Source organism: Equus quagga, chromosome 1, assembly GCF_021613505.1.
Source record: "Equus quagga isolate Etosha38 chromosome 1, UCLA_HA_Equagga_1.0, whole genome shotgun sequence".
NCBI lineage: Eukaryota > Metazoa > Chordata > Mammalia > Perissodactyla > Equidae > Equus > Equus quagga.
The window spans coordinates 123,545,072-123,558,602 of NC_060267.1; the positions used below are offsets into that span (position 1 = coordinate 123,545,072).

Genomic DNA, 13,531 nt, shown 5'->3' on the forward strand with positions numbered 1-13,531 from the left:
CAATTAAGTGGTTGTGGTGGGCCAGGGTCCTGCTTAGTCAGCTGCCTCTCTGTCCTTTTAGTTTCTGAAACACTTTTGTGAAACTCAAGGATTTCTTGGAACTCAGTTTGAAAACTACTGGCCCCACCAGCACTTTGCAAGACACAAAGGCTCTGACACAAATTGCAAGAGAATGGTCCGTGAAAAGAAAAGAATTTTGTAGTCCAGTGATCTTAAGAAATTACTTTCTAATCTAGCCCTGCTTGGAGTCACAAGACTAAATGGTATAAAGTAAAGGCTCTGAGAAGTCCTGTAGTAAAGTGAAGTGTTGGTTTTGTTTTAGTTTTCCCAAACTTATTTTAACAGAATCTTTTGAGGGTTTTTGTTTTACATAAAATCTAGTAAAACTTTTTAGAACTTTAAATGGGAGATGTAGATTTGATCATGAAGAATAGGGTGGCCTTTCAACAGGGCAGCTTTTCCTATCCCAGGCAGTAAAATGGGCAAAGTTACAGAGATAGGAATGTGTTCAAAGGGAAGAGCTTGAGTGATGGACAGATTAACATTTCCCTCCAATATATGGCTAAGAAAAGTACACTGTTTAAAGAAATATAATTAATTTCCTGTTAATTCCTTTCCCACAGGAGCTTATAAACTCCTTCTAACCAGCCAGTTTATAAAGTTGACATTTTAAGGAAAATTAGAATTTCAAGCAGCAAAAACTAAATATTTTCAGCTATAGAGAAGCCTCAACGCACAGTTAACAACCTCTCCCTCCACAAAACCATGTTATGCACATTGTTCTGGGAGCTTTCGTTTACATTATTATCTCCCTTAATCTTCATAATCCCCACAAGGTAGATATAATTGTTTCCCTGTGTCTGACTTAGTGATATTAAATAATTTGCCCAAAAGCTATAGCTGATGCTGGTGTACCAGCATACAATGTCAGGTTACCAGCTCAAAGATAGAAATTGGCTGGGGGCCACATACCCAAGTTCAGAACTGAATTGTTCTCTATTCTCCTTGACTTGAGGAACATGTGTGCTGTTTCCCTACCTGTAAGGTGGAGATAAAATATATGCACCCTGCAACTCCGTTATTCAACCATATAATACATATACACCTCATCTCAAAAGTATCAGGAAGTAAAAAATGAAATAATTGGTGAGCTATTTTTGTTTTGGTTCTGTGTCGCATATAGTTAGCTTTGCTCATATTCGGAGGAAGTGAACATCCTTTTTAAGAAAAATTTGCTGTGGTACTTTGTAGCAGATTTCCTAGTGAACTTTTTAAAAGTTAAATGTTAAGTTGTTACAATCATGACTTTATGATAATATAACACCCAAGAGCTTCTGGGGGAAAAAAATAATTGGTCTTGTATTTGTTAAGCATCATGGGGTGCTTCGAAAACAGCTCCTACCTTCTCATACCAGCTTCATAGACATACAGAATCTAAGAGTTAGGAAGAATTCGGGAGGTAATTGAGTCTCTCCTGGAGACAGAAATCCTTACGCAGTATTCCTGACAAATCTTGTGCAGCTTATCTAACGGGAAGAAATATAGTTTATGTGTATATTCCAAAACACAGAGGTCTTGGAATCAGACTGAAGTGGATTCTCGTCCTAGGTCCTCAGCCTTAGTAGCCACTTGACCTTAATCAAGTAAATAAACCGCTCAACAACTCAGTTTCCTTATCTGTAAATTGTGAATTTGACCCAAAGAATAGGGTCAAACAGGTAATAAATGAAATAAAGCATCTTCCACATTTAACACATTGCCTGGTGCATTGGGATGCTAAAAAAGTCCTGGTTATTATTTTTTAGTAAGTGCTCAGTGAATATTTATTATTATCTAGCCCCTGCTATGAGCCAATGTGCCTGACATTTGCATGAAAAGAAGTTTTCTGTTCACATGATGAAATAAACTGGATCTTATCAAGTTGCAGTGGAGGTGGGGAATAAACAGCTCCTTTGCACCAGAGCGAAACAAACAGCTAAGATTTGAATGCTTTGCTTGTATTACATTTGTTGATCTATATATTACACCGATATGTAGTTGGGAACTGGAAATCTGAGCTGTTGTTCTTTTTAAGAAAATGGCATTAAGAACTACTATTAAGTTCAACCAACACAGTTTGAATTTTTCCATCTCATGATTTCCATCTGGTAGTTATTCCATCTGGCAGTGATTGAGGGGCCTGAATTTTTAGAAGGAAAAGAAAACCAAACACGAGAGAAAATTAATGGAATGGACTTCAGGGACATTTATCCCAGTTTTTACTTTTATATGAAGCAAGTCTACAAACTTCTGTCTGACTCGCTTATTTCCATATCTCAGGATGAACTAGTGAAGGGAATTCCTCCCTAAATGCTAAATTAATCCTATGCATCAATCTTGTGATTGGGAACAGTCATCTGGAGAGGACAGCCCCTCTGCGCTTGTTACCCAATGGATAATTACCATGTGGGTCATAGGAGTAATGTTTCTGGATTAAGAAATGCTTCCTATCATTTTTTTCCCCACTTCCTCTGGCTAAGCCAAGAATGGCAAATATGTGTTAAAGCTGCTGCTGAGTTACCTCCCAGGCCCAAGAGGACATTGGCACTCCATCACAGCCTTCTCTCAGGCGAAACCTGGATTAGTTTAAGAATCCTTTTGTGCCCAACTTTTCAAGAAGCCAGTACCAATCAATTGGTGTTGGCATGAAGCATGAAACTCTTTGCCATCTCTGAGTTAAGCCAATTGAAGTGGCATGCTTCTGGTTTCCATGCTTGCAGCTTTCCCTAATCGGTTTTGTTGTGCACGAACTTTGCATACCTCTATAATGATATACCTACCCGGTTATATCATTTGTCAACCTGACCCAAAAAGGAGGAGATGCCAAGACCCATAGTGAGCCTCTTATTAGAAAGCTTTTGGCTTCAAGTTTTGACACTTGACTGACTCTTTATATTCACAACATTATCATAACCTGCCAAACTCTTGACTCTATAAATTGGCCTTTAACAGCTTATTAGGAATTCCAACCACTGTATTCTAGCACCAACTACAGCATGTTCAGAGCCTCTGCAATTCCAAAAAGCACACTTAAACCAAATAATGGACGAATCCACATCTTTTATATATATATAAAAGACACTTTGTATTAAATTGAGTGAGAATTATGTTTTATTCTACACTCCATTTTGAATCATCCAGTAATTGATCGCTCTGCTCACCAGGATTCAGATTTTTATCCACAATGCAGTAGTCAGTTCATTTTTTCTCTTAAACAGATGCATTCTTGAAGCAATAATGATAGTTCTATCCCTTGGTGTTTATTGACATTCTCATCATTGTCTCACTGGCCTTAGGTTTAACATGCCTCATGACGACAACAACAAGTGCAAAGAAGAAGGAGTAAAGAGTCCCCAGCATGTCATGGCTCCAACCTTGAACTTCTACACCAACCCCTGGATGTGGTCCAAGTGTAGTCGAAAATATATCACTGAATTTTTAGAGTAAGACTTGAACTTTCTTTTAGCACAGGCTTCTAGTGTCTTGCCTCCATGTAGTGAATTAATTGTGGGAAAGAAAATGTAGAGTCAAGCATTCCTTTGAGTTGTTATTTTTGTTGACATTCCTTGGAGGAGGAAAAAAAAATACTCTCTGACATCTGTGCAATTCATACCCTCGCCAGAATTTAGAAGATTACAGACTGAGCCAAAGAATAGGTTGGGATCTTAAAGAGAGTATGTAAATGTTGCTTCATTCTTGGGAAAGCTATGGAATCTGTTCAGGTCCTGGGGGAGGGACTATCAGTGTGATTACATGACAAAGGAAGGCCACAAGTATTTATGGGCTTCTAACTTGGTGATTTTGGCTTGGAAAGGGGTAGCGTGGTGAGATGACCCCAAAGAAGGTTATGTGGGTGGATGAAACTTGCCACAGACCTCTGTGTTCTTGAACTGAAAACATTCTCTCTCTCTCATTCCCCCTCTCCCTCTCTCTCCTTCTCTCTTTTCTTTTCTTGTTTTGCTTTTTAAGCTTCCTGCCAGGCTGCTCAAAGATTCAATTACATTATACAATATCCCTGTGTCACAGATTTATTGCTCTTCCCTCCCAGATGTACGAAAGGTTAAGTGATTGTCCCAAGGTCACTGGGTGTATATTTCTCCAACCACAGGGAAGAGGGGGCTTTATTAATCAGAACTCACCGGGTGTGAATTTTCCAGAAGAAGTGTTTGCAGAAAAGTCAAAGAACCAGAGGGTGGCTGTTTTTCTTTTTAACCAAACGATCTAAAGTGTTTCTTGCTGTAGTTGTTGGTTCGCTCACTCATCTCTTCAGCAAACATGTACTAAACAACTGTTGCTATGGACAGGGCCCCATGCTTAGATGAAAAGGGCACTATCTTTGCCCCTCTGAACTTATAGTCTATTGGAGAAGATAGCAAAAAATAAACAGATAATTGTCCGGAATGTGATAAAGGCTGTAACAGATACTTATTTCCTACTGACTATGTTGTATGTATCGCCACTGATTCCACGAACAAGGATACACCAAAAATATAGCCTCAGCTTCTGCACTCAACCTTGGATGAAAAGGATAAAACAAGTATTAAAAAAGGAACTCTTCTCTCTATCATTAAAATGGTGGGATGGGCTTCCCGTTCATCTGGAGCCCCTGACAGTCAGTCTCAGCCACTGATCTCACCATCTGTATCTTTCTGCTTCCCATAGCACTGGTTACGGCGAGTGTTTGCTTAACGAACCTGAATCCAGACCCTACCCTTTGCCTCCCCAACTGCCAGGCCTCCTTTACAACGTGAATAAACAATGTGAATTGATTTTTGGACCAGGTTCTCAGGTGTGCCCATATATGGTAAGTGTTTGGGGACCGTTTCTGCCCTCATAAATTGATTCTGGACTTCTTTTTATTCATAGTTTTCTATTGGATTCTCATTCTAATATAAGCCACTCATGGAAGAGTTGAGAATGGTCCATTGACTATTAATGACAATGGCAATAATGATGATGGTGATCAAGAGTAATGGTGCCCAGAGTCAGATGGTGCTTCCCCTCCGCTTCTTGTTTCACTCTCATGAGAGCCCAGAAGGGAGATGCCATTATCATTTTCATTTTACAAGTGGGAAATTGAGGCCCATAGAGGACAAGGTTACAGAGGTGGTAATGGCAGACCTCAGCCGTTTTCTCTCCTTATCTCCTTTCATGTCCATTGACCTATGCGGGTGACCAGTAAAAGTCATTCATGAGACAAAGCTGACTCCCTGTTTTAGCTTATCAAGGCTGTGTCCTGTGACCACCTCGGGCTTGAAATCATTTCTGGTGGTAGCTCAAGCTGGCAGGTTGGGATATTTTGATGTATGTGTCGTGGACATTTGGACCAATGATATGATCCAGTGGTTATCAGGATGCAGATGAGCAGAACTGTGCTTCTATGGGGTGCCTCATTCTGTCCCTTGGAGTGTTTATTATGCTGGGAGAGACTTCAGAGATAGTGTGGTGAATTGGAAGTACAGTGATTCTATGGAAATAGTAAAAATTTTTGAGTAAAATGATTATACCCATTTCTGGGTTACTCATGATGGCAAATATTAGGAGTAATCAAATGCCCAACAATAGAAAAGTGGAATAGCATCTCCCTTTCATGGAATATTATACAACAATTGAAAATGAACTACCCATGGAAACGTGTTCCTGTGATAGCATTAAGTTAAAATAACAGGATAAACAATTATTTTCCAGAATAATTGTTTCTCTAATACAGTTCTCAACTGTGAAATGGGAGGGGAGAAAGCTTCAGAAAAGACTGGCTCATTTGAGGCTCTTTTCCTATTTTTTAAAAAATAGTACCTTTTGGATTTTTTTACTATGAGCATGCTTTATTTTAATAATCAGGGGAAAAATTATCTTTAAAATGTATGCCCTGAAAAAGAGCTAAATATATCAACTTGGATAAATCTAAAAGACATAGTGTGTAGAGGGGGAATAAAAGAAAGTTGCGAGATATATCAATGTATCATGAAATGCTGAATGATTCTTTGTTGAAGACTGAAATGCTGTATATTATTGTTAAGTATTTATACATTTGTAATAAAAGCGCTGGGAATGGTGAACTGATGAACACTAGGGCAGTGCTCACCTCTGGGGAGAAGGGGAAGACATTGGGGTGGAGGGTGAGTATACAGGGTTCCAGCTGTGCCTGTGAAGTCTTCTTTTCTTAGTTGGGTGGTGGGTACATGGGTATCCATTATGTTATTGTTTTGAATGCCTGAAATATTTCACAATATTTTGTCCCTTCTCTCGTCTGACAACCCCGAAAAGCCCTAGGAAAGAGTTATAATATGATTATGATAAGATATGGCTTAGTAGAAAAAAGAAAAACACTAGTTTTGGCTTCAAGCCAAACCTCAACTCAAATCACAGCTAATCACAACATAACTCAAAGCCTACCCTCCAGGCACAGCTCATCGCAAACCTAAACTCAGATCACACAATTCCAGGGTGATAGTAAGCGTGCTCCTTAGTCTTCGTGTGCCTCAGTTTCCTCGTCTGTGAGTTGGGGAGGTGTTACTGAGGATCAGATGACACCATGTGTGTTTCTGATGCATAGTAGTTCCGCTTTGACACCACCTCAAGTCCTGCCAGGCATGGGGAAGTGTGTCTCATGGGCTACTCTCTCTATCCCTTGGACTCTTTTATCATTTATCATACCAAGAAAAAACAAGTCCCTTTCCAAGCTACACTATATCATTGTCAAAACATTCGTTGAAAGCAGTCCTTGCCTAATTTGATACTGTCTGATCACACTGTCGCTGAATTGTCATTCAACTGAATCGAGCAGATGCAGTGTAGACGGCTCTGGTGCAATAACGTGGATGGAGCGCACAAAGGCTGCCGGACTCAGCACACGCCCTGGGCCGACGGGACCGAGTGTGAGCCTGGAAAGGCAAGTAACACCCCGACCCGGCCTTCTGTCTTGGGGAGAAATGGGCAGGATTTTGCCTGTAGGCTCTGTCCCCACTGTTTAGAATATGAGTTAATGCAGTGTGTTTTAGCACGCGTAATAGTTTTTTGAGGCAGGAGGTTCAGCTTTGCTATTGAAAATTGTGAAAACTCACCTTATAGCCTAATACTGATGTGAGAGACATAGCTATCACTATTGCCTCAATTTTAAGACATATTTTTTCTCATTTTAACATTTCTGAAATCCCAATCTGCTTTTCAATTTATGGGTACATTTAGTGTGAGGTAGTGTTTCTTTTTCTTCTTTCTCTCTCTTTTGGAGATGGCAGTGGAAGGCTATTATTAAGTTGCTGGAGCATGTTAAAATCAAGGAAATACAGAAAGATGGTAAATTTTCTGCATTCTCTCTTGAAACGCCAGGCTTTTACCAACGTGTGTTGGTCCCTTTAAGGAGCTGTGACGTCACCTGGGATATATCCAAATCCAGATTCTGAGCTGGTTAAAATGGTGCCCACTTATTTGTTAATAACCAAACAAAATCTGCCACTTGTATGGCCCATTGATTACAGTGTCCTACACACCTAGGAGTATAATTAATGCAACCTTCTGCACCTGGTGTCTGTCTAAAAAAAGAGGTAGTATGTTAGTGATATGATCATCATTGTCGTCACCCAAAAACTTTGGTTACAGAAATTTTTAGACATAAACTCTGATTTTTTTTTATCCATATGGAAAATCGCTTTCTGTCACTTACCAGTGATGCAATCTCTGGACCATAGTCTTCAGTCTCTTGTCATCCTTACATATATTTTTCCTGTCTTCTCTCTTCTTCACGTTGCCCACTTTACTCACTTTTAATATTTTATTCTCATCTCACTTTGTTTTCCTCCACTTTACCTTGTAGAATTGTTAGCACCCAGGATGTTTCCATGGAAGGGTCCTGGGAGATGACGGAATTTAATTCTCCCTTCCCTGATTTTATAGATAGGGAACAGACCTATAAAAGGAGTGACTTGCCCAAGGTCACTCGGCCCATTTGGGGCAGGGTCCCCCCACCCCTCCATACCCTAATTCCCTCCTTTGCTTTGTCTGAAGGGCCCGCACAGTCTACTGGAGTGGCTGTGTCTCAAGCTTGCTGAGCTCCTTCAGTTTCCCGTGGTCAAACAGCAAGACTAGTGGTTTTCTCTCTCATCTCTCAGGGTGGTTATAAAGTTAGATGACCTAGAGGGTATGAACGTTATTTGAAAAATATAAAATTGGATACAAAATGAAATATTACAGTGAAGACGATTTTTATGTTCCACTTCAATTGGTGACTAAGTCCGCTCAGGGTCTCAGTTCTCGATGGCTAGAACCTCAGCAATTGAGAATACAGCTTTCTCCGATAACAGCCGGACCCAAACTATCACAGACATAGACAGAACAGCTTCTGCACCTTTCATTAGCTTACAAAGAAACAGATCTCTTTGCCAGAGTGAATCTTTCACTTTTTATGGGACATTTAACTCATATGTTGATGGCCAAAGGATCATAGGTTTGAGTGGGAATATGGTTCTCAGGTTTCTATGGAAACCAATAAGAATTCACTCATTCTTACAAAATGAAGATGTGGCCTCAGAGTCTTTCTAAACACAGTGACCAACCCAGACAGCTGCTACCAGTTGATAGGAGATGACAGTAGACATGATGCTTAGTTGACAGCTTGGTTAGTTGGTTTGAGTAGAGCCAGCCAACGATATTGCTTAAATTGAATCTGTTTGAGCTTAGAAAAATCGATGGTATTGTCTCATGCTTCTTGGTCAGTCTGATGCACCTACCTACCATGTCTGCTTCTGAGACATGTTATTATCCTGGAACATTGTGGAGGATGTCTGTTGTGCCTTTTTCCCATCTTTTTTTTCTTTTTTAAAGATTTTTTTTTTCCTTTTTCTCCCCAAAGCCCCCCAGTACATAGTTGTATATTCTTCGTTGTGGGTCCTTCTGGTTGTGGCATGTGGGACGCTGCCTCAGCGTGGTTTGATGAGCAGTGCCATGTCCGCATCCAGGATTCAAACCAACGAAACTGCAGCGGAGCGCGTGAACTTAACCACTCGGCCACAGGGCCAGCCCCCATCCCATCTTCTGTTTTTGTAATAGAAGCAGAAGATAAGGGATTGCAGGGTAATCTTATACCTGAGGGATGGAAAAATTTAGGAATCTTTCGGAAAATTTTTTCCGTGCATGCTTGTGTCCAGCGAGAGCAGGAGACATCCAGGTATCCCAGAAGGCAGGCTCGGAACACTTTGGGAGAAGCAACTATGCAGAGAAACGGATAGGTTTCAGTTTGTTTTAGAAAAGTGGGCAAGTCTAGCAGCTTTTATTAAAGATGTGGGTATATGTGTGTTTGTGCCCCTGAAGAGTCTTTATGCACTTTACAGATGCCAAAGATGGTGGATATGTTGGCGTAGAAATTCTTTGTGTTTTTTCATTTTGTTTTTTATTTTCATAGAATTGGCAGTAAAACCATACGCCTTTTTTCTAGTAAATTCTGACTCCCTTTACTGCTAGGTTAATTTTTTTTTCTTTCTCTCCTTTCTGCCCTGCTCCCTCAGCAGTAATCTGTCTTGAGCTGCTGACACAATGTTATTTTGATGAATGACTCTCTGATGCCCTTTATTTTCTCCATTCTCTTGTTAAGTCCATTAACATTTTCATTTTAACCCTGTTTGTGAGTCTGAGGTTTGAAACTTTTTTGTTTTAAACCTCCTTGGGACAAAATTTGACCTCTAAATCCCTCTTCCAACCTCTTAAAAAAAAGATACATTTATGTTAAATATCACTTACATGATTCTGGACACTTTTAGGGAAGACGGACTATATTTTACCTCAGGCTCCACCAGCCACTTAATGCTTTGTTATGACATAATGGCTGTTCCAGCACGTAACAGTTGTTTGTCAAATTTACCTGGTAAAATAGACTACCTTGGTACATATTTGCCAGACAGCCCCCATTTCCAGCCTGTGTCACCTCAAGCACTTCCCCTATTCCTTTGAGGGTCTTCTTCCCCTTTGGACACCTGTCAATGTCACAGCAATATGAAATGTTTAATTCACAGACCAGTTTCTAAGTGGAAGTTTTCTTTAAAAAAGGTACTGTATGGGGACATCTGAATGCAGTGCTGAATGGCAGCATTCTGGTAAACCTGGGTCCTTATTTTGCTCTGAAGTTTATGATAATGCCCACTGAGAATTATGGTCACTTTAGAGTTTGTTCTTATGTGAAAGTAGAGTCTATAGAACAGAGAGCTCAACAGACTGAAGACTAAAGTGTCAAGAGGGAAATAATGTATTTCCAGGCAACCTGTCATTGTTAAAATCCCTGAATAATCATAGGAATTTCTCCTTAGTTTGTAGAATTTATAAAATGTGTATCTGGCACCAAGATTTGAGGGCTGTATTGGGGCATCAGCTATCATCTCAATTGTATATTAGTTAGGAATTTTGTTCAGGTCAGACTCAATTATAGTAGTGTAAGCAAATTGGTTCTCTTTCCGACACACAAAAAAACCTAGTCCAGAGCTAGACAGGTTATGGAACTGTTATGGCAGCTCCCCAAAATCATCAGAGACCCAGATTCCTAATTTATTTCTGCTCCACTACTATATGTAAATGGCTTCCATCCTCAAGGCCACAAAAGAGTTGCTGCAGCTCCAGCCATCAACTCCAAGTTCCAGGCAGAATGCAGCCAAAGGGCAACGAACAAAGGGGCAAAAGGACGTCTTGGGAATCTCACCTAGTGAATTCTGCTGACATCTCTTTGACCACTCCTGTCTGTATAGGAATTCTGGGAAATATAGATTCTGTTACCAAGGATGAAGGAGAGAATGGATATTGGGTGGACAACCTGGAGTCTCAGTCTCAGCTAACCATCTCATTAATCTTGCTTTTGTTTTAAAGTTCAGTATTTAGCTGTCAAAAATTGTTCCCCTTTGCTCACAATTGAGAGACAGCCTGTGTCACCCTTAAAGTATGCACTCCTGAGTCAGACTGTCTGTGTTTCAGCATCAGCTTGGCCCTGTACCAGATGTTTAGCATCAACCCCTCTGTGCCTCCATTTTCTTTTCTGTAGAAATGGGGGCATTGATAGTGCCTCCTTCATGATGTGCTGTGAGAATTAAGTAAGTTAGTAGATATAATGCTTAGAACAATGTCTGACGAATACCAAGTGCTATGTAAATATTTGCCGTTATTGTCACAAACCTTCTTAAGTTGGGTCCCCTGTGTGCTCAGTACCCCTGGGTACTAGGTGCTTTAGATACATAGTCTCATGTTATACTCAAGCCAACTTTGGCTGGAGGTCCCCATTTTTCAGCTATGGAAGCAGAGCTCGGTGACTCACCCAAGGTCACAGAGCCACCACTCACCACCAGACCGTCTCCCTGTGAAATGACCTCAATGACCTGCACCGTCCAGTATGGCAGCCGCTAGCCACCCATAGCCAGGGAGCACTTGAAATGTCAGTCTGAGCTGAGATGTGCTTAAGCGAAAATACATACCAGGTGTGGAAGACCTAGTATGAAAAAAAGAGTCTAAAAAATTCACTTATAATTTTAAATTGATTACATATAGAAATAATAATGTCAGATCTTTTGAGCTAAAAAAAGATGTTAAAATTAATATCAGTTTTCTTTTTACTTCTTTTAATGTGGCTTCTAGAAATGTTTAAATTGTATATGTGGCTCACGTTACACTCTTACTGGAGAGTGGTGCTCTAGACCCAGCCACCTCTCTCATATTTGTTTTTATGTGTGTGTGTTCCCAGAGATGTTTGAGACTGCTATAAAGGCAGATATGAAATGATTTCAGGGAGTGACATGGTCACTTCTGCTTCTACCCACGTTTCTTGGGTACAGAGTTGCCCAGGATTCTTTGAGTGCAGAAGCTTTTAAGCCTCAGCCAAACAGCCCAGGGAAAGGGACATGTCCTCAGATACCCGAAAAGGATAATTACAAGGGAGAAGGCGCTGCAGAATAGAGAAGGTGTAATTGCACTGTTTAAATAATTGTTCCCCGAGCCTTTCCTGGGGCCAGCCCTTCCGACTGAGAGCGTCACCTGCGTTTTGTTTGTCCACCTTCCCCACACACGCGCACCGCCCGGCCTTCATGGCCCCTCGCCTCTTCCCTCTGCGCCTGTGTCCTCCCCGTGGATAACTCACGGCAGCCGCCACCAGCTCCGCTTCAGAGATCTGAGCGAGCCGCAGGGCGTCACCCTCCTGCCGTCTCTGCTGCCACTCTTCCTTTGTCCACTGCTCAGTGACCTCGGCTTTGTGTCAGGGCCTCACACCCCAACAATGGCAGAGGGTTGAAATGGGCTTCTCGACCCCCATTGTCCTGCTGAGGAGTTGTATTTTGTTTAGTTTTGTTTTGAACATCATGGCCTTCTTCCTGCTCCAGCCTGGAGAATCTGAAACCATTAGTAACAAAAAAGCGATAAAGTTTAGGGCTCCCTGTAATGTGTCCGTTTTGCTTTAGTCCCATCCTGTGGGCTTTGGCGGAGTGAGTTCATAGGAATGGTGTAACTAGCTTTTTTTCTCTCCCATTTAATTAAAATTGGGTTTTCAAATCCATGGGGAGCAGTAACGCCTTATATCTTACCAGGCTTGCAGCATCTCTGGGCCTTGTTAATGGGGATTGACTATGCAAATTTAGTAATTCATTTTGGCCCTATCTGCAACCAGTCTGCCCATTTCCACTGCTCATTTCTCCGCGTATACTAATTGAGCACTTCGAAGCTGGCCGTTGGAGTTACCCGGACAGCCTGGAGCCAACCACTCATTGGCCACTTTTATCCAAGCAAGTGGCAAATAAAGACATAGGCTAAAATCGATGGGTACGAGATTAAGATCCCTACAGTTTCCATCATTCACGTACATGATGAAATTTGCAGCATTTCAAACCAGGACGTGGAAAACAATTAAAGAATGGTATTTTTAAAAGGACAGCGGGTCCTACAATGTCTGCAGCACCGAGCTCTCCCTCACTGTTCCCCTTATTAAATACAGCACTGCAAGTTTGGATTTTGTGTTCCCAAAGAAATGGAGGTCCCCGTGACTGATGGATCCTGGGGAAGTTGGAGTCACTTTGGAACCTGCTCACGAACATGCGGAGGGGGCATCAAAACAGCCATTCGAGAGTGCAACAGACCAGAGTAAGTCCTCGGGCTCACAGCTCTTGTTACTGGGAGAGCGGGACTCAGGACTTCCTGAAGGGAGTCGTGTAGTGGGGAGGCAGCGGAAGAGCTCTTTCCGAGTTTGAGAGCGGGTGGACTTGTAGGGTTGCTTAGAGCGATGGTGTCCGAGCTCTTTATCCCCAGGTACCTCTCCTCTTTGTTATTATTTTTCTCCCATCATCCTTTATTATTGAAAGTTTTGTCTACCAAGCAGTAGAGGTTTTGTGTTGGTTGGCCTGTTGAACGATTTTGACCATTAGGCATAGCTCACTGCCCCCTGAACTGGCGAGAGCATGCCAACAAAATCAACAGATTGATTGTTCACGGGGAAACAAAGAAATCGGACATTTCCGTGCAGCTTGGCGTTAAATGTACC

The 13,531-nt window shown here is 41.4% G+C and overlaps 1 protein-coding gene across 2 annotated transcripts in view; it reads left to right on the forward strand.

Annotated features, from left to right (window-relative positions):
• ADAMTS9 (ADAM metallopeptidase with thrombospondin type 1 motif 9) overlaps positions 1-13,531 on the forward strand; it is a 166,166-nt gene that overhangs the window by 34,690 nt on the left and 117,945 nt on the right. For both annotated transcript variants that reach the window (XM_046672362.1, XM_046672352.1), the window contains exons 9-12: positions 3,336-3,482; positions 4,702-4,843; positions 6,827-6,931; positions 12,989-13,134. In XM_046672362.1, the coding sequence (XP_046528318.1) occupies positions 3,336-3,482; positions 4,702-4,843; positions 6,827-6,931; positions 12,989-13,134 (540 nt within the window). The remainder of the gene's footprint in view (positions 1-3,335; positions 3,483-4,701; positions 4,844-6,826; positions 6,932-12,988; positions 13,135-13,531) is intronic.